The 26,821-nt window shown below is 42.5% G+C and overlaps 1 protein-coding gene across 1 annotated transcript; it reads left to right on the forward strand.

Moving 5' to 3' along the window:
- SVOP (SV2 related protein) lies at nucleotides 1-26,646 on the forward strand. The gene is given in 17 exon segments (XM_005236527.4): nucleotides 1-718; nucleotides 4,845-5,005; nucleotides 6,589-6,674; nucleotides 7,716-7,814; nucleotides 9,888-9,959; nucleotides 10,183-10,293; nucleotides 10,296-10,309; nucleotides 12,989-13,052; nucleotides 14,291-14,416; nucleotides 15,465-15,593; nucleotides 16,950-17,023; nucleotides 17,352-17,428; nucleotides 18,544-18,651; nucleotides 20,229-20,340; nucleotides 21,607-21,688; nucleotides 21,920-22,009; nucleotides 22,688-26,646. Coding segments are annotated over 17 exon segments (1,647 nt in total). The 5' UTR covers nucleotides 1-683; the 3' UTR covers nucleotides 22,895-26,646.
- The last annotated feature ends 175 nt before the right edge of the window (nucleotides 26,647-26,821 follow it).

Below are 26,821 nucleotides of genomic sequence, written 5' to 3' on the forward strand. Positions count from 1 at the left end.
AGGTGCGTAACTGAGATTTTTACAAACTAATCTCATTCTGCATCTGAGGAGCACGCGCTTGGAATCCCTATCAGGTCGCTTGAGATCGCATACAGGAACTGTCTGTGGGCTCCTGAAGTGTTCGCTTTAACAATGTAATTTTCTGTGAAGTGCTGACAACATTGAAATCATAGAATCATTCAGGCTGGAAAAGACCTTTAAGATCATCAAGCCCAGCACTGCCAAGTCCCGTCGCCCTCTGGGCCAGTGTCATGCTCCCCAGAAGACCCTTTGCTGTCCTCCGGGGAGCGGATGCATCCAAACCAGCATGGTTCAGTTTTCCTTGTGGACTTCTCCATCCTGCCCACTTGCCTGAAATCCTCCCTGGGGCTGCACCCTGCCGAGGTCGCCAGGCTGGGATCCCGAGGGGACGAGGACCGGCGGTGACAGGGGAGCTGAGCACCAGCCCTGGCCAGGCTGGCAGGCAGCCCCCCTAGAGCAGCGACAGCGAGGGGAGGGAGCCCTGGCCGCCGGACCGCGGCCGCCCCGCCGCTTCTGCCCGCCCTGCCGTGCCGTGCCGAGCCCAGCCGTTCCCGTGCCGCTCGGTGCGGGCTGTCCAGCCGCCCGCCCCTGCCTCCCCGCAGCCCCAGCCATCCCCGCCATGCGAGAGCGATGAGAGCAGCTCCTGCAGACGCAGCCTGGCAATGGAGGATGATTTATTCCAGCTGAGACAGCTGCCGTGAGTAGCACCGATAGGGGAGCGGGGATGCGCAGGATTTCTCCTCCACGGGCTGCAGGGATATTGTGAATCCTGGTGATTTTTAAGGGAATTGTTTCTAGGAAGTGTCTTGGGCCCCGGGAAGCAGGCCATTTTCCTTGTATAGCTGCCTGGGTTCAGCATCCTGGGGGCATGCAGGGACCCATTTGTTATATAAATTCACTCAGTTGTTATTTTTTGCATGAACTTGGTGGTGGTAGAAATAAGGAGGGGTGGAATAAAACCGTGCGAGTGCGGAAAGATTTTTTGAGAGGAAACATTACTATTGCAAGGTGGATTGCATCTGTAAATAACGTTGTGCTAGGGAAGGCATCTTCCTCGGCTTCCTCCTTCATGCCGCGAACCGAGTGCAGATCAGAACCTTTTTTCGCAAAGGTGTGTTTGCGGTGAGTATCATCGATATTTGCTAACTGTATGTTTTGGAGAAGCAGACGTTGCTGCACAAGGAAAATGCTGTTATTTGTGAGGAACTCTTTGCTGTTGGGATGTGGTTGCTGGATCTGTGCAAAAAAGGTGATAAAAGCATTGCTGCCTTTTGACACCGGTATTTCCTTTCCTTTTCATTAATGTAAAATGTTTCCTTTAAAAACAAGGGCATTTCTTCTAATGCTCCATTATCAGGTGCTTTGAACCATATTCCTATTTATAAATCATTGGCTCTGCAAGGCAGGGAATAAATGCTTAAAGTTGATCTTAAATATTAATGAGCTCATGTCAATGACAGAGCAAACTGTCCCATAACATTTCTAATAAGTTGGGAGAATGGCTACGAGCTCCAGCTATTTTCAAATACTTAATTTGGATGCATTCAGCTTGTCAGTAAAAAGAATAAGACGTGATTTCATTACGCCATTTTTCCTATTTTATTTTTTTTTAAAAATAAACCCAAAACACAGAAAAATGTTCTAAAGTACCTTTCAGTGTCTGTGTAATTAGATGTATTTGGTGGTGTGAGATCTTGCAAACGAATGCAGCTCTCAGATGTCTCAGCTGTGAAGAATTTTGCAAGAATGGAACAGTAAATATCACTGTGTGCTTTTTTCTTCATTTGTGTCAATTTGTTTCATAGGTTCCTAAGTGATAAACACTTTTTTTTTTTTTTTTTTTTAATTTCCTGTGATGAGGACTGTGGCCAGGTAGCTCAGTTTGCCATTGAAGTATTTACAATTTTCAGATCAGTCACTGCTTTTATATAGCATCTGGAACCATTATCTCCAAAATGATCAGTTCTGAAAGTCTACTTCAACAAATATACAAAGAAACAGTAGTACAGGGGATTTGTGATGAGGTACTTCAAGGTCAGTAAGGATTTTATTGGCATGTTTATTTTGCCTTTGGCTTACTAGGGCACTGAAGAGTTCCTAGCATAGGTTGTATGAATGTTTTTCAGTCATAATCCCTTTAGACCTGAAATCTGGGGAAAAGGTGTCCATATACTTCAATGAACTTTGCACCTGGCTTTGAGACTGCTGAAGTTACAGTTATAGTCTTCCTTTAAAAAGGTACAAATATAAAAGTTTACTTCCTGTATAGTTAAACCAGGTGCTTATAAAACTTTTGCAAAGAAGGTATGAATGGTACTTTGATATTAGTTGTTGCCCTTGGTAATAAAAATGTTATTTCATGGGCGTAAAAATGTAGTTGTTTGCTGAGAGTATGTATTTTGTAGGTCATATGAGGATTATCTCTTTAGTGATAATTTTAATTATTATAGTGACAATTAAAAAAACAAGTAATAATTACTTGTGGTTATTCTGTAGGGTCAGCAAAAGAAAATTCAAACTGAGGTACTTGCACTGAAGTTAAAAAAACCAATAAGATTAAGAGAATTTAAAACTGAATTTCTCAATGGAACTTAATAGAAACCTGAATTCAGGCAAGTTTCATTGTTTGTTTCCTATAGCTATAGAATGAAGGATCCTCTGCATACCCTAAATCAGAATGAGATAAACCCTAGTTTCACTGCAGTCCATGCACTTTTCTTGTGCATTTCCAAGAGGCCTGGGGATTTGTTTAGTGTTCTTACGTCTAAGATCTTCAAATATTATCTTGGACAAGAAAATTTGTGACTGCTGTTTGTCTGCCAAGGCATAAAGGCCATAGAAAAGCTTTCAGCTTCCTGCTGCAGATGAGAGCATTACTAAAGTAGTACAAGGACTGTTTGCTCCGTACAGATCATGGAATGCCCTGTTTAGCTGAAAAAAATCATCCCAAAACATTTCAACAGTCTGCAAAGCAGGCTGTCCTAAAGATGAGTGATAACCCCACAAAACGGTCACAGTGCTTCTCTCTCTCTCCGGGTCACTGCCAGAATATCATTAGTGAATATGTGCAATTCCCCAGATGGGATGTGGTCAGGGAGATAGTATGTATGCCAGGACTGAGAGGGAAAAGGAAATAATTAATGTTTAGTAGCCCTCTGCTTTGCATTTCTACCACAGTGAAGTCCTAAGCTGGACTGAATGGCTGGTTGGGGCCCGAACTTCTCTCTTTGTAAAACAACCCATGGGTGACTGAGACCTTCATTCCTCTATCCTTTTGTCCACCATTGGACCAAAATCACTTCACAGGAGCTTTGTAGATTGCCCATCTTTGCTCTTGTATTAGGTATTGATTGTGTCATCAGCACTTGTAAGAGAAAATCAGAGTTGAGGTCTTGCTAGATGCGAAAAGTCTTTCAGATCACCTTTAGAAATGTCATACACGCATGTCAGTTTGCTGCAGCTGCAGTTGGCAAGGATGCTGAGAGTTTAGTTTTGCTGACCCTTAAACCAAAGGATAAACTGAAGTTCAAGAGGCTGTCTGCTAATCTATGTTGTAGAATTGAAGTGTTCAGTTACTGGAAGTCAGAAGAGGTAGTAGCAAGATGAATCTATTCCCAAAAAACTATTTCACTGAAGTCCAAGGAATTGTCAGTTGCCCAGGTGAAAAAGTTACACTTATGTTGCAGGTAAAGTGAAGGAAGCTCGAGGAATCTGTTACATTAATATGGTAGATCTGTTCCAAAATCGTTGTTTGGTCACAGGAAACTTAATTGATGGAAAATGGACCTCCTTTATATACGTGAAGCGCTGCACAAAATCACTCGATCCAAAACATGAAAGTTGTGTTGATTTAGCGAAGTTATGTTTTCACATCTTACTGTCTCCGTGGCCTTGCTGCAGAGAACAGGTGATTTTCTCTCAGCTGGTGCCAGAAATGATATAAAATACAGGCAGCTGTGAGGGTGACACTCACATGACAATCACCATCTCGTATGCCAGGGCTGTAATTGGCAAGCAGGTAAACTCTTCAGTCTTGACTTGGACTTAACGAAAAAAGAAGTATTCTTTGATTCATGTTCTTATTCTACCCCACCTCATTACCTAAGAGGTTCAAAAAATGCACAGATGAACCAAGTATTGGAAATCAACTAGTTTCTTAAAATACAGGTATTCAATTAATTACATAATATTAAATGCTTTAGTTTAAGATAGGAGATTAAAGCAATCATACTTAGGGTCACAGAGTCGTCATGATGGAAAAAAGTCAATGTGCTGAATTATCTTACAAGTCGTGCCACACTATGTAATGTTTAAAAATCTGACAAATTTCAGGAGTTCCGCTTCTAAGAAACAAATCACTCTTAGGAAAACAATGTGGAAAATTTAATTTGGTCTCTTCCTACAAGGGTAAAGCAACTGAAATTCAATTACGCAACTTTGTCTAATTTGCAGTAAAAGCCTAGGCACACAAAACACGGGTATCATTAAATATGTATCATTTCATTGTATTTTTATAACCTGTATGTTTTTATAACTTTATAGTTAGCACCGTAACATCCTTTTTGTAGAAAAGTGGTGACTATATCGCATAACAATGTACTCTGTGGTTTTTTCCCAGGCCAGTAGCAACCCCCAGGATACCCAGACCTAAGAACAGATATAAATAAAAGTCACATCATTCTCTGTGAATGTGGAATGGAGACAGGAGGGTGGGGAGAAACCTGGCTGCTCTTTGACCAAAGAGGGCTTCAAGACTAAACCAAACACGGCTTCGACCTGGAAGAGACCCACCAAAGTATTAATCCTTGTTTTTGCATTCTTAGGGTGGTCAAGTTTCGCCGCACTGGGGAAAGTTCAAGGTCAGATGAGGATGTCATTTCAGGAGAACACGAAATTCAGATTGAGGGTGTTCGGACAGAGCTAGAGCCTATTGAGCTAGAGGATGGAGCTGCAGTGCCAAAAGAATTTGCCAACCCAACTGATGGTGAGTAGGCTTCTTGTTTTCCTGTAGGGAGAAAGGTGTGGCTTCCTCATTTCAGTCCCGTTGCAACCAGGCTGAATACATTGGGTTTAGGGAAATGAAAGATCCCCGGATAAAAGAAGGAAACAATCACACAGGCAAATTATGTTACACCTGAAAGTCATGATTTACTTACCTTGTTCTCTGAGGGACGCTTTATGTGTTTGTTTTTATATCACCAGTAACAGACCCTTTTAAGGACTGGTGTATCCAGTTGTCACTGCCTATTTCATACAGTAGGTTTGACTTAGTTTCCTTTAGAACTGATCAGTGCTCCTAAAGCAGGGCTGAGTTTGCTGGAGCAGTTACACGTGGCTCACCTTCAAGGCTGAGCATGAAGCCTCTGCAGTGTTCCCGTCTCCTTCTTGCCTAGAGGACAAGAGGGACAAAGTGAATGTACCTCCCAGCCTCTGCTTTCTGCCTAGCAGAGAAGTGCTGGCTGCCCTGAAGGCAACACCAATTTAGAAGATATGAGAAGGGTTGTTTTTCTCTTAGCACAAGGCATGCTACAATTTTATAGGATGACTATTTTCCCAGGGACTTATTTATTAACATATTGATGCAATAGGAAGCTGGAATAGCATGGAGTGAGCTCAGGGAGTTTCTCAAAAGACTCAGTGCATCAGTGCAAGCCTGCAGATATATGTAGAATTCCAGCTGGCACATTGCCCAAAAAAGTGCAAGTGATGGAACAGCCCAATATGCTGAGCTTCAGTGCCATCACACCAAATGCCTGGGTTAAAGTCACAAACTGAGGTCTTATGACATCTCTGTTTCACTTTGTCAGGTAGATTTTGTTTGATTTGCTTTTTGTCTTTTGCTTCGTGAGGATGTCCAACTTGCAGCTGGGTAAAGCCTTTCTGTGGCGAATATACTTTTTAATCTGCTGAAACTGTTGAAACTTTGAGATTAAATTGATTCAAACAACTTGAATATCACCATGTATTTTTCTGATATATTCTGTTTTGCGCTGAGCGAAAGAATTTGAGATATCTGAGCTTCTTCAGATGGAACAAAATAATGAGGTCATGACAATGTGTGGGAAACAAGATCCATCAGCATTTTTAACAAGAGGATGTTTTAAGATATGTCATGGACAAATTCTTGGTTCAAATAATTACAGCTTGACTCTCCATGCAATAAAATATTCTTCTGTAGTTTCCATCACTTGCGTAGTATTGCAGTGTGCTGTTGAACAGCTCATAGACTTCTCACCAGAGGAAGCTCCAATTCAGTGGCTGGTGGATTCGCTCCCAGGGGTGACAGGCTGAACGTGTTCTGGAGTCATTGGTGCTACACTGATTCACTTCTATGTGAATAAAATGTTCTAGGAATATTTCAAATTATTTTGGCTTTAGCACAATTCCTGAAGAAGATAGAGATTTTCCTGAGCGAGAACTGTATAAAAGCTAAGTAGATCTCTGTTATATATTTTAGATCTCAGTAGATTACCTGTTAAAGAATGGCTTTCACAGAAAGAAAATGCTGTCTCAAGGGGTGGCTCTTACTAGGAAAAGAATACACTTCTGCACTATCTTTCTTTCTAGATACTTTCATGGTGGAAGATGCGGTGGAAGCCATTGGATTTGGAAAGTTCCAGTGGAAGCTCTCTGTTATTACTGGATTAGCATGGGCAAGTAATTTTTATCAAGGTCAATTGCATGAACATCAGTTAGTGAATCTCAGTGATTTCAAATAATGTAGCCATTCTCTGTAGACAAAAAGTCTCCAAACAGATAGTTCTGCAATAAAGAAAGAATTTTACTTGAAATTCTAAAATGACAGCTGGAGTAAGGGTAAAGAATAACCGATTGATTTCTCTGTCTCTGAAGTTCCTATAAATCAGGGTTTGAAAAATCATTTTGAATCTCTACTTCGAATGAAAAAGGTGTGAAGCTATTCCCACAGAAGCAGATCTCAGTTTTCGTTCAGTGATTTTACCACATTCATCCCATTAGCTACAATCTCTGTTTTCTGTATTAGTATTATTGTAGTCTTAGTTTCAGGTGAACAGCAACCCAGTACTTCTAGCTTTAACCTTCATGTCAAGAACAGAAAGACAGGCTTTGTTTTCACTTTTCTTCTATTTCTGAAGCACTATATGTTGCATCTGTTGATATTTGGAGCCTGTATTTACTAGCTGTTGTCTGTATACGAGCTTACAATCTGCCATGGTTTAGAGACTAAGTCAGTAGTGGAATTCGGTCTGCAGATGCTCTGTCAATACATTTGATACAAATGCAGAAGCAGTGTATAAGGGAGAAAGGGAGTAAGTTATGAGGTAATAAACAGTTCTGACAAAATTTGTGTGTAAAGGAGTTAAAAGCTCATCCCTGTAATAAGCAACATGAAAGTGAACGGGCCTGGATGACTGACCAGACAGGCCTTCTCGAAAACACCCACCAATAACTTTTGATTTGGCTCTTTGAATCCTCTTTGCCAGTGTTAAACATTACAACAATGAGAAATTAGTTTAAAAATGCACCTGTTGCTTTTTTTCTCTCCGCTGTATACATCCACTGCAACTTGCAAACATGACTGTTTTGTTTCACCTACAGAGTGGGAACGGCACAGAGCAGAAACAAGGTTAATTGCAAGAAGGCATATTATTGACCGCTATGTTCGTCTAATTTTCAGGCAGTTACTTATTTTTGTTTCTTTTTTATCCTTCTAGATGGCAGATGCTATGGAAATGATGATTTTAAGTATCCTAGCTCCTCAGCTTCATTGTGAGTGGCGATTACCAAGCTGGCAGGTTGCATTGCTCACATCGGTAGGAAAAATAATTGACAGCTCCTGTATTCTGTAAGGTTTTTCCATTCACTTGTTAATCAGATGTTATGCTTTATATCCCCGAGTTAAATCTGTCCGTGGCCTTTGCAGATTGCCTTTGGCTCAGAAGAATATAGCAGTCTTTTTTAAAAGCCAGAGCTTGAAGAAATGAAGCTCAGTGAGAACTGAGGAAATTTTGCAAGTTTCAGGTTCACAGTTTCATGTAGTTTCCAGGAAAATGTATTCATTGACTCGGGCTTATCCTAAAATTCAAACCATTTGATTAACTGAAAAAAAAAAGGATTGGTAAATCTTGGCTATCTTTCTTGAAAATCTTTCCCACTGCATTTAAGCTCGCTTGTACATCAACAGACGGGAAGCCGTGAGAGAGAGCAAGCAGTCACTTTTTGAGGTAGATTATCCAGTGATATTTGCGAGCAGAGCTCTTACAATACCACCTCTAAGCCTGGTGCTTTGATGTTGGAAACATGCAATGCCTTCAGGGTTAAGAAAACTAGTTTTGGGACTCATCTCTCAGGGTATGCCACTGTTGTACGTCATGCACTTTAATTCCTACATTTCTTTTTCCTTTAGCTTTTGATGCTGTTTGTGGTGTTGTCTAAATTGGTCAAAATGCTCAGTAGATTTAAATCAGTTAAGGGCACGTCCTTTCCCATACCTGAATGCAGCCAGCCCAGCTGAAAGAGGGTCTTGTTCCTTCTTTCAGCTCAGCGCAGTTTTATTCTTGGTGAGCAACATCAGAAGGAGAAGGGGTCAGTGACCATGAGACAAAAGCTTTGACAAACAGAACTGCTCTTACCCCGCTTATTGCTTGAGTACGCACTTCTTTCTAAGACAAAATTCCTGTGGTTTAATGTGCTGCTGTGGGAAACACGCTTGGGTTTTGCTGTTACCTTTGCTGGGCAGGTTTTCATTTCTCTCTCTGTCCACAGAATAAACTATGCTTTTTGGTGTCACCTCTGAAAAGGGTAGCATTTCTTTTCTTTGACACCTCAGTCTTCTTTCAGACTTTTCTAGAGTTGTAAGAGCTGATTTTAACTCCGTTCAAATCTGAGGCAGCCTGCTGAGAATGGCAGTAGGAGGCTGGAGGGGAGCTGGCTGAGAGGTACCATCAGCACCAGCACCAGGGCTCCTGCAACAACTGTCCTGCAGATCTCGAGCAACATGGGCCAGCTTTTATTCATGAATATGTTCACTGGAACTGGAGAACTCAGCATCTTTCAGGGCTGGACTCACAATGTGTACAATACTAGAGTGCACGTTCTAGTGCCAGGCTGGTTTGTCACCAGATGGATCTTTTAATTGCAAAGCTGACTTGAGGAGTACCTAGTTGCTTCCCCTCTCCAACGCAGGCACTTGCTCATGTCTCCACTTGCCTGTCCCCTCAGTAATGCTAGTGAAACTCTCAGTGGGGCCTTGCTGTGAAGCAGCTGAAAGATTATTTTGTGGGTTATGAAAACCCTTCAGCAAAAAAAAAAACAACCAACAACTCAGAAACAAGACAGTGATTTCCATTTAGAAGCAGATTGTGCTCTCCAGTCATTTCTTATAATGAATTTTCTTCCATTTATCAAAAGCTCAAAAATATTCAGCACTGGTCTGATTCAGTAGTTCACAAATAAGCAGGTAGGATAAGGGTGAGGTGATGACAGGTAGCCTGGTAGAGATTCGATTTATGTATGTTGTATTTAGATTCCTGACCTTGACAAAAGCAAGGCAGCTACTGAAAAAGGGCCCACTGCTGGAAGAAGCTGAGGGACCTTGGCTTGAACTATCTGCTGATGCTCGTCCCCATTCCTGGGCAACAGCAAATTGACTTTCAAGTCAATGGAAGTGAGATTAGTGACTTTTGAAGAATCCCACTATATGAATAATTATCTTTAATAGTCTCTACTGCAGAAGAGTTATACCTGGAACACCTGGACATTTTGCACTATTGTTAGAGCTGAAATTTTCCAGTTTCACTGTGAAGTTCCGTTCTTTTTGCTGTCACACAGAAATGTTCACTTGTCTTGTTGTTAAGGGGAAGGTTTTTTTTTCTGGTGTTTCGTAGGTGGTGTTTGTGGGAATGATGTCCAGCTCCACCCTCTGGGGAAACATTTCAGACCAGTACGGGAGAAAAACAGTAAGTGTTCAGCTCCTACTAGAGTACATTCTAATATTTTTTACAATGTGTATGTTTCAGCGCACGATGTTCACAAATGTCACAGTCAACATGTATGAAGCAGAGTTAAGCAGGGCCAGAAGTGACTGCCATGAAAGAAAAGGAATTTGAAGCTCTACTTCACATTTTGTTAATTTTTGTTAGGGCAGAAACTCTTTTCTTCATGCTTGTCTGTTACATACAGGGCCTAAAGATCAGCGTGTTATGGACGCTCTATTATGGGATCCTCAGCGGTTTTGCACCAGTGTATAGCTGGATCTTGGTGCTGAGGGGCCTGGTGGGCTTTGGGATTGGAAGGGAGTGCCTCAGTCGTAAGTAAATATTCGCAAGTCCAAATTTTCTCTTTTCTATTTATTTTTTTTTAAAATGCTTATGTCAGATTGAAGACATGCCTCTGTTCAGTTGTCCCAATCCCATTTTTTCCTAAGTATTTTGGAACTAATATATTAAACTCTCAGAAAGCTTTGAAGATACCTAATACATCACTGAGGTGCATCAGATTTACAATGACTTTTGTGTGAACAAGCTGAGTTCCTAAACGTAATAAGTTATATGCCTCGAGTCCTTTTAAGCTTCTCTCATCCCTTCAGGTAAACCATGGGGAAAATGAGAGGCCCAAAGAGCCCACCCAGCAGCGGGGTAAAACACGACAGGCAGCGTTTTGTAGCTGTGCCTAAACATGGCATTGCTGGATTGTGTTGGCAGAGTCCCTAAGGGACAACACGGTTTTCTTGCAAGAGACATCGTGAACTAAACACGAGCATTTAGGGGTAGAGCTGAGCCCTGACTCCTCATTGTAAGAGTGCACATTATTGTTCAGCCAGAGCCTAAACTTTCACATCTGAACCTGAATTGGAATTCCAAAACCGCATAGCCCAGACCTGGAGTACTGGAGATATCTTGATGGCTCAGACACATTTCTAATAAGGTAGTGTCAGGTTATTTCTCTATTACTCTGTCATTCCATCCACTGAAGAGGAGGATCTCTAAATTTTGCACCTGGAATAAATAACTGCTCTAAGCTTTTAATTATAAATGTAAAGGGAAAAGAATAGCCATTCTCTCTCTCTGTAGTTTTTTATCCTTATTAATAATTGATATATTGCCCCATGGAAGTGCTATTTTGGAGTATCAGGGTCCAGCTTTGATTGATGGCTCAGAGAATTCTTCGCAAGGCAAGTCAATATCCTGTCTTTTCTATTGCCATTCCCAGATAAAAGATTCAGAGCTGAGTTGAAACATCATGGTATTATTAATTTTCTTTTACTGCTCTCCTGCCCCCCTTTAGAAGCTGCACAAAAGCGTAACGTGTATGTAAAACAGGCAAGTCCTTAGCCTGCTGGGTACTGAGCAATGGCGAGGCCATTTCTGCCATGCAATTCCAACTGAGCACAACTGGAATGATGCAGGAGAGCAGCAAAGACAAAGCGTCAGAATTAATAATGCCTTGTACGGCAAACACATATTAGTGATGTTCCACAGAGCCCCGGTGGAGCAGCCACAGCACAGGTAGTGCCATTTTCCACAGGGGCAGATAATGCACAAAGGCTACGTGACTTAATGAGAGGCAAAGAAGAGCCGGTTACAGAACTCAGAGTGGATTCCATTGCTGCTGAGTCTGTTTCTTGTTCTAACTATAATAATGATGCCTTTGACAGTGGAGTAAATATGGATGAAGCAGGAAAAGTAGCTCCTTTCTGATAGCCTATGCAACTTTGGATGTGAGTGGCTGAATTTCAATGGAACGACATGAGTATCTTTATAATTGTATATTCTATATGAGAGAGATATTTTAATAAAAAGTGCTATTAAGAAGAATGCATCCGGCAATAATAAATTAACAGATTATAGCAGATATCCCTCTACCTATACGTACGTAGGAGCTGCACCTGAGAAGCGGTAGCCTCCTCTGGGAATTTTCTGTGAGATGTTATCTAACACTGAGTATACTATTCATTCCCAGTGCCAACATCCAGACTTGCAAAGATACAGAGTATTCTCTTTAAGAAAATAGTTCCGTACAGCATTAATCAGCTCCTGTTTTCTGCTGCAATATATAGAGGACTGCTCTACATTTCATTATGTGATTTTACTTCCTTCTCCTCTTAATCACTGATTTAACACAATACTGTGTGCAACTTTGATGAACTGAGTTCTGGGAAGATACTCAGAGATCAATCCACCGTTTGTCAAATTGGTAGGAGTTTTGTCACAAACATCAAAGAAAGCCTAAGGAGTTTAGAGGCAGAAACAGGATGAGTCAATGGAATGCAAACAGAGGAGGGGCAAAGAACAACAAGTCTTACCAGACAGTTTGAAGAAGGCAAGAGAGCCTTGACTGGCTGCTGGCCTTTGCGTTCATCCTCAGGAAATACTCACAGAGAAGCTGTACCATTACTTTTTGGCACAGTCATGAAACAAAGACTGCAGAGTTAGATGATTTCTTTTTGAATCCCCACAATAAAAGAATGCAAATTATTTTATACCAGATCAGACCTTGAAAGTATTCACCTCTTGGAGAATTGAAAGCTGGCAGAGTAGACTGATGTGAAATTCTCTGAGCTGGTTGTAAAGCCCTGAAGGAATACTTTACCCAGCAAGAGTTTGCGTTGAATGCTGATGGACCACACTGAAAATAACAGGCATGATGCCTGTCCCGGACCAGAGCAGGGTTGCAAAAACTTATGCATCAAGAGCTGCTACATTTAGCTAACAACTCTAGGGTTACAGGATCACATGAACAGAACAAATTCTGTCCTCCGTTGCAATGGTGAACTAAAGGGGTTTTGTTCTGATGTAGAAAGGGGAGTCTGAACCAGTGTCCGCAGTCTTGCTGACTCTGTGGGCTAGGGAGGGCTTTGCTTTACTACTGTGGGTTTAGCAATTTTAATAAAAGGCAAAAAAAAAGTTTGAACCTCTCTCATTGTGCTAACATGGCATTTTTCTCAGTGTGCTAACATGACGTTTTTCTCAATGTTCACTCTTTACAGGGTAACCTTATATGCTGAATTCCTTCCAATGAAAGCCAGAGCAAAATGCATTTTATTAATAGAGGTGAGCAGTGTAGCTGTGCTTACTGGTCCCTAGAGGGGCAAATTCTGCTGTTGGTTACATCTATTCAGTCCTGCTGACTAGAAATCTCACACATAGCTGCAGTCAAATCCCAGTTGTCCAAGTTAGCGTGGAGCTGATGTTACCCCCCGACACTAGTACTAGCTGGGGTCCAAAAGCAGCATAAAGCATTCACATAATGTTCCACAATTTTTGTTGACTCTGCCTTTTTGCAAATTAACTTGCATCCAGTGCTTCGTAAGTTACTGCTGTTAGCACAAGGGCAGGGGGCCATTTGGGTGTCTCCTAATTTCATGGTGAAATCAATCAACTACTCAGTAATGGGTAGAGGAGAAGTGACTGTTCAGGGCTAAATTCAACTCCCCGTATGCCATCCAAATGTATCAAAGTCACAGAGAACATAATTTTGCCCTATAAATTCTTTGAGGCAAAATGTGCAGCCCTTTTAAGGGATGGTTGAAGTGTCAGAGAAGGGTACTATGACTTGTCTTTATCAGTCAATTTGGAAGGAGCATCCTTGTGGAAGACCTCACCAAACTGAAACAGGTACCTGCTGGCTAGTCCTACATTCCGGTGATTAATCTTTTGTGAATAGAGTTCAGTAGATGAATTACTCCTTTCTGTGTCATTTTTGTTCTGCCACAGTTTGACTGCCTCTGAGCAACCCTGGGTCAGAAATACGTTCTGAGTGTTAAGTAATGAGCTAAGGGGATTAGTAATCTAAGGGAAAATAATCTTGCATGGGTAGGATATGCAAGAGGACACCAGCTTTGTTTTTTGCTAAGAAGGTAACAATTCCTTTTTTCATCTACAGGCCAAACTCTGTGGCTTTGGTAGCTTGGTTTCGGTAAGGAAAACAAATACCATAAATCTCACGGTGGTAGCTGGGAATAATACTCATAGTCAGGTACATGAATAGTCATTTTATTTAACAGACACCATGCGATGAGTTCATTCCTTCTGAGAAGCTACCTACGGTTAAACAGGAGTGTCTAGAGAATGAGAGGTTTTCAGAAGTGAACATTTTCGCTTCTGCAGCATTTCAACGAATCCCCTTAAATTGTCTGGGCTCTGTTGCTGTACAGCGGTGCGTGTTGGAAATGTCTCTGGCATTTCTCTCTCCAGCTGTCCCTAGAGAGCACGTCGTGGAACGTTACAAAGAAGGAGGCCTTCAGAGTGCTCTCGTTCTCATTTGTGACTGTTTCTTTTCCCTTTGGCAGGTCTTTTGGGCCATTGGGACTGTGTTTGAAGTCCTTCTAGCAGTGTTGGTGATGCCCACTCTTGGCTGGCGGTGGCTTCTCATTCTTTCTGCCCTCCCGCTTTTGCTCTTCGCTGTCCTGTGTTTTGTAGGTATTCCTTCAAAGATGAATGTATGTTCCATCCATCTAACGCTTCTCTACCTGTTTCTGTAACCTGGTGGAAGGCAACTGTGAGACTTTTGAGCTCTCTGTCGTGTCTACTTTGAAATAGTTGAAATAATGACAAAAATGCTGTTGTTTCAACAGGTTGCTAGTAAAAACATTCCAGCGAGGGCTGTGTTTATGTGACTGTAATTGCTGGAGGACAATGCTGGGCTGGAATTTTGTGAAACCAAATGAGGCCTGGAAACCTCTCCAATTTAGTGACTCTTTCAACTAAGCTCAGTGGAATCAACATTTTATTAAAAGCTGTTGCCATTTCCCTGATTGCTCTTTAGATTTTGAAATTATTTTGTCAAAATCCTAACTTTTATAATTACTGTCCGCTTAAAAAATCCACCCAAATCAGGGGTAAAAGCTGCACAGTGCAGGTCAGATTCGGAAATAAGATGTGTATGAATTAAACCTGAGCTTCAGTGCACTATTAGGCAACATATTTGCCAACCCCTCAGTCTTCTCAAAGGTACGTGTCCTTGTCAGATTGTTTAGCAGCTCTTACTTTTCCTTGACACTGACATTGTTTTTCAGAAATAACTCCAGTTATACAGGTGCTAACATGCTTGTTTTTAAAAGGAGCTTAAAAATGCAGATTTTGGGATGCCTAGAGCATCTCGTTATCTGCCCTGGGTGCTTTGCTTTTCTTACTGAGAAGGTATAATGTAAAGAACCTGCAAAAATACCTAACAGTTCTCGTGAATAAAAGGAAGGTAATAGAAAGGAAGGGTTGTAGACTGGAGTTCTGACTTTATGGTGAAAGTGGGGTTTTGCAGTTTCTTAAAGCCTAATGAGCAGTTTGACATTGGGCAGAAAGATGGTTCTTTGAATTCTTAAAGATTAGTCGGTAATCCTTTCTTACGTGAGTGGTCTGCTGGAGGCACTGAGATTTCCCACTCTAAACCCACAGAGAAAACCCCCAGTTTGTTTATTGCTGGTTTTTTTGACATCGTTGTGCATGTGATCTGCTTTGCTCTCTTAGTGGCTGCCAGAAAGTGCCAGGTATGATGTATTATCTGGAAATCAAGAAAAAGCAATTGCCACTTTAAAGCGGATAGCAACGGAAAATGGAGCTCCAATGCCTTTGGGAAAATTAATTATTTCCAGACAGGTATGTACCGGTAACAGGCACATTAATAACATGGGATACAATGCAACTGTGCTACATTCATATGCATTTTTAAATAGCAAATCATCAATGTTAAGTTTAATTTTAATGTCTTGATCAGTAATAAATTAAAAAAGAGAGATAATCATATATGCCTCTTTCACAGTGAGGAAGAGTTAGTTTCTTGGGTTCATTTACATGAAAATCGTGGAAGCGAAAAGGACCTTTAAAGTGGGCATTAATATTACTCCAAGACCCAATTATTAAAGAAAATCAAACCTTGAGGCTACCAAAGAACTCGGATCAGAACTCCCAGGTCTGAAGTTATGAGGCAAGATAGAATTTGACTTTTTAGCTGTACTTCAGTTTTAATCTAATCCTGATTTTCTGGAGTGGGAAAGCTACAAGTTCCTATTCAGTCCTAGTGCATAGAGTAATTCAGGCAGTAACTTCTGAGCTCTGTATCACTTTATTAATTGCCTTGGATTTTTTTTTTCATTTCAGCATTATATAGCAAACTTTTCAGCACCCCTATCAACATATAAAGCAGCTCTGCACTTGCAGAACAAAGAGCAGACAGTTATCAGAAAATTACAAAGTCAGCCAGCAAGGAAGGACAGCAGAGGGAGACCTGTAGATTTGAACAAGAGGAAAATTGTAAAGCTAGGCAGGAGCCCGTTTGTAATGGCAGCGTCTTACTAATTGGAGATGGAGGCTTGATTTTCTAAGGTCTGGATCAGTGAGGATTTGAGCTCTTGCACGTTTCACAAAGGCTTGGTTCTGTCGTGGTGATTTTGATGGGCTGTGTGGGAGTGCGCTCCCAGTTGTGGCTGGTGGGGTTTCAAGTTTGCAAGGTGGGGTGGGAAAGTACTTTGCCTTCACCACAAGGGTATGGGCTGAGCCCTCCACTCTCTCTGGCTCTAAGAACCAGTCGGTTTAAAAGGGGGCTGCTTGCAGGAGGGCTGCTTGTGGCTCCTCGGTACCTTAGCCTAGCTCAGAAGCCCTGAGGGGCTGCTCTGGTTTGCAGGAGCTGGCTGTGGGCCACCTGAATCATATGCCACCTGTGGACTGGCAAAGTTCTGCTCTACCTCTTTGCAGCCCCACCTGGTTCTGACAGATCCTGGCCTTCCTTGTGGAGGTTTTGATAACATCATGCTCCTAGAGAATTCCCCTTGGCAGAGGAATTCTTTACTTGGATCCCAGCTCCAGTGTGGATCCTACAGTCTGAAGATCCCTCGGCTGAAACCAAACACTCATGCCAAGATAAAATACATAATACAGTGTCCCTTGCCACGCTGCATCCTCCAGTTCAGGACCAGTGAGTACCCTGACCATCCGACTTCTGCTTGTTTCCAACAGGAGGACCGAGGAAAAATGAGGGACCTTTTTACCCCCCATTTTAGATGGACCACCTTGTTACTCTGGTTTATATGGTAAGAGAAAATATAAATGGCTCCGTGCCAGTACAATTCTAAGTGGTTTTTAATGGAGGTATTTTACGGTATCGCTAAACCATAGAAACTTCCTCCTTAAAAAAACCCAAACAACAACACACCAACCTGTATTGATTTGTAATTTATTAAACCACCTGATCGCTAGCATTCTCAGTCTAATTGCCCTTTCATTTTCTAAATGCTGATAGGAAATAGCTTTGAGGTAGCACTTAGTGGAAGTCCTTACACGGTGGGTTCAATTTTGATTCATGTTGTTTACTATAGGTTTGACCAGCTGAGACTTCCTCTCTCATTTTCTTCCTTCCAGGTTTTCCAATGCTTTTTCATATTATGGGTTAGTTTTATTAACTACGGAGTTCTTCCAAGCAGGAGACGTCTGCAGCCGTGAGTACTAGTCCATTTTTTCTTTTTAAATATACCCTGTTTAGTGGTGGAATATCTTTTATTAGATCACTTTCTGCTGTTAGTCTGGAAAGGACTGTGGCTGTCAGCCTGAATTTTAAGGCATCCCCTTAAAGGGTTCCTTATTTTAAACATTTTTGATAGATATTCCTTGTCTCCTGCACAATGCAGAGAGGTCCTGCAGTGTCTCTGAGCCCAAAATGTAAACAGCAAGACAACCTTCAAGGGAGACCTGTTAGAAAAAGTATCTGTTCTTCCTGAGAAAAAAAGTGATTTAGTAAAGGTAAGTTTCCAGATTTGACGGGCCTAATTAGTTCTGAGATAGAGATAACTGCTGCTGCTGTTGAGCTCCCAGGTTCTCAAGATGTGAAGACCTGATGAGAAAAAAGATAATGGTGGGAAACCATTGCCCTTTTTGTTGCAGATTTTTGTGTGAAAAGGGAAGAAGAAAAGTGCTTTGACCACACTGAGAAGAAGTTTGAAAAGTCTGATTCCCCAGGGGAGGCATGATTGTATCCAGAACACTTGTCATTAGTGAAAACTGTCTGATAGTAGGAAAATTATAGAAAGAAGATGGGTAGTACTGGGGGAAGACACAGATCCCAAGCTTGTACAACAGTGTATTAGCTATTTGAGAGGGAGGTCTGACTCTGGTTAGCCTCCACAAAGGAGCATGCATCCTTTAAAAATACTTGTTTTTACAAAGACATGGTATTATTCAGTCTTCTCAAAGTAGCATGAAGTGTTAGTATCCCAATTTATGTAGGGAGAGACTGAATAATTGATGTTAATTCTGTTCACTGTCACGAGTCCTGGACTGAAAAATAGCTAAGCCTGTACAGCTGATAAGTGTAAGCTTTCATTCTGATAGAGGTGGTTGCAGAGTTGCCACAAATAAGATTATAAACCATTCGGTTTCAACTCTGTCTTCCAGGTAGAACATACCTGCTGTGCAGCAAAGTCTTTTCAGTACATCCCTTCTATCAGTTTCAGCAGCAAGAGTGATAAAGACACAGCAGGAGTAAGGGAAGGTAAGCAGAGAAGAGATTACTTAAAATACATTAAATGTTTGGGTTTTTTTCTTTTTCCTCCCACAGTATCCAGTAGAAGGAAAGAAGTTAAAGCAAAATGCAGCCTGACCTGTGAGTATCTGACAGAGGAAGACTACACTGACCTGCTCTGGACAACCCTGTCAGAATTCCCTGGTAAGTGGCAGTAAGAAGCCCCAGTTCTTCACTACCAGTGGCTCAGTGTGATTGGAATGGGCTCTGGTACAAGCAGTGAAATCACGGCATCACAGAACCGTTTAGGTTGGAAAAGACCTTTAAGAGCATCAAGTCCAACCATTAACCTCCTGTCTGGCCTGATGCCAATGTATTTCCCGCAGCACTGGAGCTCCTTGCTTGGACAACTTGATATATGCAGTACACAAAGTAGCTGTAGCTCTCTTCACTGCCTGTGTGATCACTACAGATAAAATCACTAGTAATTGCTTTGGGAAGCTATAACGGTCCATCTGACTATGGATTCTATCCAAGCAACATATTAGGCATTCAGAGGAAGAGTAACAATTAAATCAAAGGGGCAGAATCACTTGAACTTTTATCCATAAATGACTTTCCAGAACTATTTTAAAAGGAGTGTGGGTATAGTGAATCAATGGAGAGCTTGCTCCCTGAAGCTCTGTGTCCAGTCACGATTTTCAGTCAATTTTAGTGGGTTTCAATGAACAGTCTGACATAGGACAAGCAAGATGGTGTGTGATAGGCGTTGTTTCTTCAGATGTAGAAGGTGATCCCTCAGATCAGATGTAGAAGGTGATAATGTGTTTGAAATAATGCTGTGAGGCAGTGATGGGGTTATTTTCACTGTTCTAGATTATAGTCAGGGGCAAATGCTCAAAGAGAAGCCATTTAATCGGTGACAAGTTGTAAGTCTGTGACTGATAAATATGCATAGTCACTACCTGGTACAAGGGGTGTCCTGCATAACCGTCATTCCGGGAAGGATGTCAGTGGATGGTGGACAGAAAAGGGTGTGTACTCTTGGACTGGTGCTATAGCTGGAAGGATTGGTTTGATCCCAACATGTAGCAAGATAGGAGTAAGAAATTTAAACAGGGATACCTCTGAATATGACACTGACAACTCTGGTGCTTGGATAATCCCCGCACATGCTCTACGCCAGCTTTTAAAATGATCTGTAAAAGTTGCGTAAGAGAGGATGCTTAACACTGTGAGATTTGCAGAGCTTGATCTCTTCCCTTTATCAACGAGCAGGTGAGAAATAATTTGATGGGAGCATATAAATAACACAATGGAAAGAAAATACCAAGTTCTAAGAGCCCTTAAAAGTAGCAGTACGGAGATTAGCAGGGAACAATGGTCAGAAGTTGAAGAAAAGATATTCCAATGAGACATAAGGCAGTCATTTTTAGCATTCACATTGGTAACCACTGCAATAATCAGTGGGAAACATGTCAGAGGGGGTTGCTCATTCCTGCGTCAGCGTGTAGCCCCTGAGTGTGTGGATGTGTGGACCAGTGGGGATGCCAAACATGGAGCAAGCCTCACCAGCTGGGACGCAGGGCTTCTGGTTTCAGGTGGCACCAGTGGCTAGGGCAATGCATTCTCCACCACTGCCTGGTGCCTCTGCCAGCAAAATATTCTAAAGAGAGAGAGAGAGGGAACAAAATGTCACATCTAAATAACCCAGCCTGTGTTAAAAGCTGCAGCCTCTGCCTTTGCTCAATTGCCAACTATCAACTTGTTTCCTTCTACAGGTGTGTTGGTAACACTATGGATTATTGATCGGATAGGTCGCAAGAAAACCATGGCCCTGTCCTTTTTTGTCTTCTCATTTTGCAGTCTTCTGCTGTTTCTCTGCGTTGGAAGGTAAGCGAAGCATGGTCAGCAACTGGTATGTCTGATTCATCCCTGTTCTCCCTTGATTACGGCAGGAGAACTGGAAGTGGTGGTTTGAAAAGCCATGAGATGGTCGTGCTCATCTGGAGAAAGAATTAAGGATGGTGCTAGGTTTCCTCACCAGAATTTGGACATTAAAAGAAGCAGGAGAGGAGAAATCTTTCACTGTAATCTTGCAGACAGAGCAAGCCAAAGGGGAAAATAAGAGCTTATGTCTGAGCAGGAGGTAACCACTGGGTGATTGTTAAATCAGATCTGATGTCCTGAGCCTTGCTAGCTGGTACTGCTCTCTGCCATTCATGACCTATGTTTCCCCAGGCTGACTGTAATTACAGTAATTACCAGGGCAGTGCTTCGCAGCCAAGCCTCTGCCTCCCGTTCAGCAGCTCTGACTGCTTCACTTGTGGGCTCTCGGTGGTCTAAGTGCTGTGACACAATTATGTGAGAAGCAATAGCCACAGACTGGTCCAACCTCCAAGTTGTACGCAGCATGGCTGGTGGAGCTTGACGCTGGCATTGCGGATCCACGGGGCCTGACTTTCAGAAGAGCTTGGGTTCGCGTTTTTGTATTGTTCGGTGTCTGTCCTTCAGGCAGATTTTCCAACGAACAACTCAATTGGAAGCTTTGCCCTTGAATCTTAATGGTACCAGATTTCCAGCTGTGCTCTGAGAGTTTGCCTCTGGCTGCATCTGGCCTTCGTGCCACATGCACGTGACAATATCTGTGCCTTGGGGCTGACAGAGAAGGAAGTTAACTAATAGCCAGAGGAGAGCTCGCTGAATTGAAACCTTCTCAGGCACTGTACAAAACCTTATAGTAGTACAGAAACCTCATAATAAGAAACCTTACAAAGTTGCAAATATCCAGGTGGCAGGTAGGTTCGTGTCTCTCTCTGCACTCTCATTTCCTTCTCGTGTGCCATTTTTTTATTCGCACCATTTGTAATGTGGAATATATTTTTCTTATTTAGACAGACTTAGGCATTTGCTGCTTATTTCAATAGGCCACAGCTGTCAGTTAGAATGAATACACTTAGAAAACTGATGTGATTGTGGGAATGCAGATTGTTTGGCATCATTGTTATATTAAAGGTCCAGGAAAAATACAAAGGGTTCATTAAAAAACAAAAGAAATCATTCTAACAAATTTAGCATTTTTATTGCACTTGCCTCCAAGTTAAACAAACAGATTGTACAGAACAGTCCCAAACACTGCTCTCCTTTTTATTCTCACAGAAATGTTCTTACTGTGCTGCTCTTCATTGCAAGAGCTTTTATTTCAGGAGGATTTCAGGCTGCTTATGTTTACACTCCTGAGGTAAGGAGATTGTTTTTGTAACAAGACTGTTTACGGGGACTGAGAACATGGTGGGAAATTCATTTTTATGACTTCGTCACAATGGACCTTACCCCAGATACGAGTCGATGATTTCCTTGTCATTGTCTAACAGAACTTGCTGTAGTACCACTTATTAATTTCCATTGATTTATGAGACTGGAGGGGAGAGAACTCGGCAGCACCGTTAATGGGCTGATGCTTTGTTGGCAGGTTTATCCGACAGCCACGCGTGCGTTGGGCCTGGGAACGTGCAGTGGAATGGCGAGAGTGGGAGCCCTCATAACCCCCTTCATTGCCCAGGTAAAACCCTTCTCCTCCTGAGAGTGCCGGTGCAGGAAGGTGGTGAAGGACCTGCAGTTCTGCTGGAAGGGCCAAACCAAGGGCAATCGGTGCGCCATGTATGGAAGGAGGGTTCTTGTCGCCTGTTCCTTGAGGGGAATTCAGGCTCGTCTCTGAATTTATCCCTTGCTCCATACATTGGGGGATAAATAACCAAGAAGCGGGCTGCTGGCTGGATGTAAGGACACCTTGGCAGCCACCACCTGGAGGTGGGATCTGTGGGAGGCAGGGAGTTCCTGTGCGTGACGCAATGCCGCCTGTCTCTTGAAATGCCAGGCTGAGGTCCTGGTGGATACAAACCTTCAGGATATGTGGAAAGAGCTAGACAGGGAGGTTGGGGGAGCCAGGCTCCGCAGGGACAGGGCTCAAAAGGCTGTGTCAGAAGCAGTGGCTGGGTAGAAGACTTGTGACTTGCTTAAGTCCTGTCTAATGCATAAGGGCAGCAGCACCTCAAGGCATGTGTAGTCCAGACTGTTTAATAGCTACGTGTAGTTGTTGAGGAATGAAAGTATGCGCATTGCATATTAAACATTTTTTCCAATACTGTAATTAAAATTTCTACTACTACCTTGGTATCTCTATTTCTTTCTGCGATAAGGCCCAGGGGTACGATTTTGTATTTTCTGCCTTTTTCTGCAGGTGATGTTGGAATCTTCGGTCTATTTAACACTGGTGGTATACAGTGGATGTTGCCTGCTGGCTGCTGTGGCTTCCTGCTTCTTGCCCATCGAAACAAAAGGTCGTGGCTTACAGGAGTCCAGCCACAGGGAATGGGGACAGGAGATGGTTGGGAGAGGATCTCATTCCCCAGGGGTCACCAGGTCAAACTCTGGATCACAGGAATGATGGGACATGAAAACCTGAAAGAATGAATGGTACGAGCAAGATCTCTTTCACAAAAAATCCGACCCTGAAGCATAGAAAGCCGACCATACTGCCACTGCCAATGTCAACTGTCAAACTGCAGGAACTTTTGGTTTGAACCTAAGCAAGTTGTGTCTCTGCTGCTCTTTGCTCACACTCATAAAAACTTTACTTCTGTATTGAGAGGCATTTGAATATCATTTGAAGTTTAGCAGGAAGGGGTTTTTCTTAAGTCTGTTGTGCTTGCATGGTCAGCTATTCAGCTTAAAATGTCCCGTGTCAAGCAAATAGCTAACTGAATGCAACTCAGTATAAGCTGTAATTAAAACAATGTACTCTTGATGCCTAAAAACAAAAGATTAATATTTATTGTGTACCTGGCATAGCACACGGTGGATTCCATACACTACAGAATAGGTTTTATGAATTAGATGCCTGCCTTGCACTTTTTAGCCATCAACAACAACAAAATGTGATAACGACAAACCAACCAATGCTTTCTACTTCCCTTGCTTATGGGTTCTGTTCCTTGAGAATTAACAGACACTGATTGCTTGGAAACTCTCTTCTGAATGTTTCTCCCACCAAAGGCAGGTAGTTTGAGTCGGTGAGGAGCGATGTGTGTTGCAGAGATGGAAACTTATACACGAAATGTAAATCCTCCTGGTTTGGAGCAGAGTTTGACTTCTCTAACATTGCCAGAAACATTGAGCACTCTGTCTGTTGCTTGGTGAAGACTGCTTCAGCTGTACTGGTGTCTCTTTGTGTGTGGAGATGCACGCTGTGGTTTTCTGCATGGGTCCAGGTATGTTTCTGCTCAGTTTGCCTATGTTCTCATGGTGGTGTAGCCAAAACCTTTGCTAAAAATGCCTCGGTCTGAACAGCTGCGTGGAGCAGTTTGGATGGAGCTGCTTTCAAGTGTCTCCCAACAGAAGCTGGCCTCCTGACAGCTGGGCAGAACTTTTCGATAGCTGCTGATTGTACATTGACTGTAACGTCAAGCTGGTGACAAAGGAATGTAGCTGGCATCGTATCCTAAACGGACACAAATCATGGGAAGAGCCGCACTGCGGTCATCCTTGGGCGAGGAACTTCGCTCCTTCAGATGTAGCCCTGGAGGCTGATGATCCTGCTCTTGTCAGAGACTGTAGCAGAGTTCAGCTGAGGGTAAGTTTGCCCTGTTTGTCAGAAATGTGTCACTGCGCAGGAGGTCGGCTTGCAGAGGCTGTGGATGTGCAGCGAGGAATTGCGTAAGGAAGCCGAGAACGTGTCTCATCCCTGTCTCAGTTTATTTTCAGGATTCCTGACTCCGGAACACACAACCAAATGTAAGTGAGATGGACTAAATGCTCATCACTAGGCTGTGGGAAGCAATACGTTTTTATAGTATGTGTGGTCAATTGTCTCACGTACACATAGGTAAGCACGCAACAATTTTTTGCACAGTAGAATATTTGAAGTATTCTGGGAGCCAGGCCCCTTTTCTGAGGGGCAAGAATAGGTCACTGAGTCCGTGTTTGGGTGCAATGCAAATGAACACCGTTGGGGTTCAGCTTTCACTTAGGGTTTTAGGGCACTGGAGTGCAGTATAATGCTCCAAGGCACGTTGGCCTGTTTGTTTATTTTTTTGGAAATTTGAAGGAAAACCAGAAGCGGATAATTCCTTAAGGAAAGGGAGGAAACTCAGGCTAATAAAAAAAAGGCCAAAGAGGTTATTGATACTCTGTGGGGGTATTTTCTGTTGAGAAAAGTTTGACAGGGCACCAAAAGGTCTGTCCATTCATTTACCACTCGATGGTGACCGCAACGAGAGACTCCAGGAGCGATTGGTCCAACCAGACAAACTTCCCTTTCCACGGGAAGGCGAAAACGTTCAGCTCACAGGGATCCCCCTTTAGATGTGGCTGATGCCACAGAAACACCCAGCCTGTTCCAGTGGCCCTTACTGCGTGCTGGTTTGGTTATCCCTGTCTCTGCTGTCTCTCTGTCCTGTGTGCTCAGTCTCCAGCCAGCTCGTGTTCCAGTCGCTCCCCAGTAAACGGACAGAGCTCTCACGGCGCTGACCGGTGCCGATAATTTGTTTTCCCCTCGTTCTGTCAGGCTGTACTTGGGTGAGTCTCCCTAATGCCCTGGTGCAGCTGGGGCGGCCGAGTGCTGCCTCCAAGGATAGATGGGCTTGTTTGTCTGGGACCATCCCTCCGGTGTGCGAGAGGTGGGCAGGGCGCTGGCAGCGAGGGAGCAGTTCCAGGTGGGTGTAAATCAGGTATCAGACCACACGTGTGACCAGCCAGCTAGAAAACCTGCTCTACCTTGGCGTTAATACGGACTGTTCACCCTTTGATGAGGGTTCTGGCTACCGTCCTCTTCCTCCTGCTGGTGAAGGCACTTGAGAGCCGTGCCAGTCCGCCCCGATGGGGTCACATCCATCCCTTAGGTGTGCACCCCAAACTGGGGGGCCTCTAGGAGAATTCACCGGGGTGTAAGCCTGCATTAGAGGTGGGAAAGAATAAAAAGTGCAGGACATCCGTGGCCTGAAGGAATGCCACCTTGCAGCCTAGCTGCTAAGTTTGTCTGTTATTAAGCGCCTTTAGCTAAAATTCTGTTTTTCCAGCGTTAATGCTGGCATATCACTTCATTTTGTTGAGTCAATATTCAACAGTTTTAAAGGACTGCATTGCAGTGGCCTTCGAAATGTGCATTCCGAGAGTTTTAGGTGAAGTATATTTGTCCTAAATTTGCACATATGTATACTTCAGATAAAATATTCCCCAGGTAAAAATTTTTAGGTAATGCAAAACCTTTTGATGCTGTTGAGTAGTTCAGTTTTAACCTGTGACATTTACAGTATTAAAAAAAAAAATTTGAAGGCATTTTTTGCTTTTTATGAATTCTGCCTTGAAAATGTCTTTAAGGATCTAAATGCCAAGATTGTTCCTGCCAAGACATCTTCATCCTCTAGGTCTTTGATTTAGAGACAGCGATGCCTAACGCATGATCCAAAGTCTGGGAGAATCTCCCACAGATGTTCGTGGGCTTTGGATCAGCCGAACAGAGCCCGGCAGGTAGGAGCCCACCTCAGCTGACCCCACCTCACCGAAATCAATAGGAGCCTTTTGGGCACTGAAGAAACAAAACTGAAGTTCAGGTTTGGCAGGTCCTTGCAAATTCTTAATAATGGAAGGGCATTTGAGATTGTCGCCTGAAAAACTGAAGAACGTTTGCGTTGATACACGTTAGCCTATAAATAATCACAAGTCATATTTTGTTAATATGGCAACACCATTGATGTATATAATAAGCTTCCAAAGATTGTTTTACACACTGTCAAGTATTTTTCACTGATGAAGGAATTAATATAGCTAGTTCATTTAAAACAATAAAGTGAGGTAATTTTGAATTAAAATTGAGAGCAAACAGAATTGTGGGATTCAGAGATTTGCTAACTGTCCAATGTATTAATGTGCAAAGCTGTTGTGGGAAAAATAATTCTCCAAGTGTGCTTTGATGGAATGATTTATTATTCCTAAATGCTTGCCGAAAGAACATTGAATGTTTTCCTGTGTTTGAATGTACAGTTTCTAAGCTGGATACATTTTAATGTTTAAAAACTTTGTGTATATCAAGCTTGTTGTAAAATACTCTTTTTGTTCCTATGTTACTGATGCAACATTGGATAGTTTAATTCCACACTAGATATTTTATGTTAAACAAATAAATAGTTTTTTCAGTAAAAATGCTTTTGGCTGTTCTGTCAGACTTTTATGAAGGGTTGGTAACTTTACCATTTTTTTGTCTTGATGCTCAGAGATTTGAGACACATGCTGCTCTGTGGACTCTGCTGGATACGCAAGGGCTCAGCACTTTGCAGCTCTGACTCATTTTGTGTGTGTTTTGTGCATTTGGACATAA

This window comes from Falco peregrinus, chromosome 2 (genome assembly GCF_023634155.1).
Source record: "Falco peregrinus isolate bFalPer1 chromosome 2, bFalPer1.pri, whole genome shotgun sequence".
Classification (NCBI taxonomy): domain Eukaryota; kingdom Metazoa; phylum Chordata; class Aves; order Falconiformes; family Falconidae; genus Falco; species Falco peregrinus.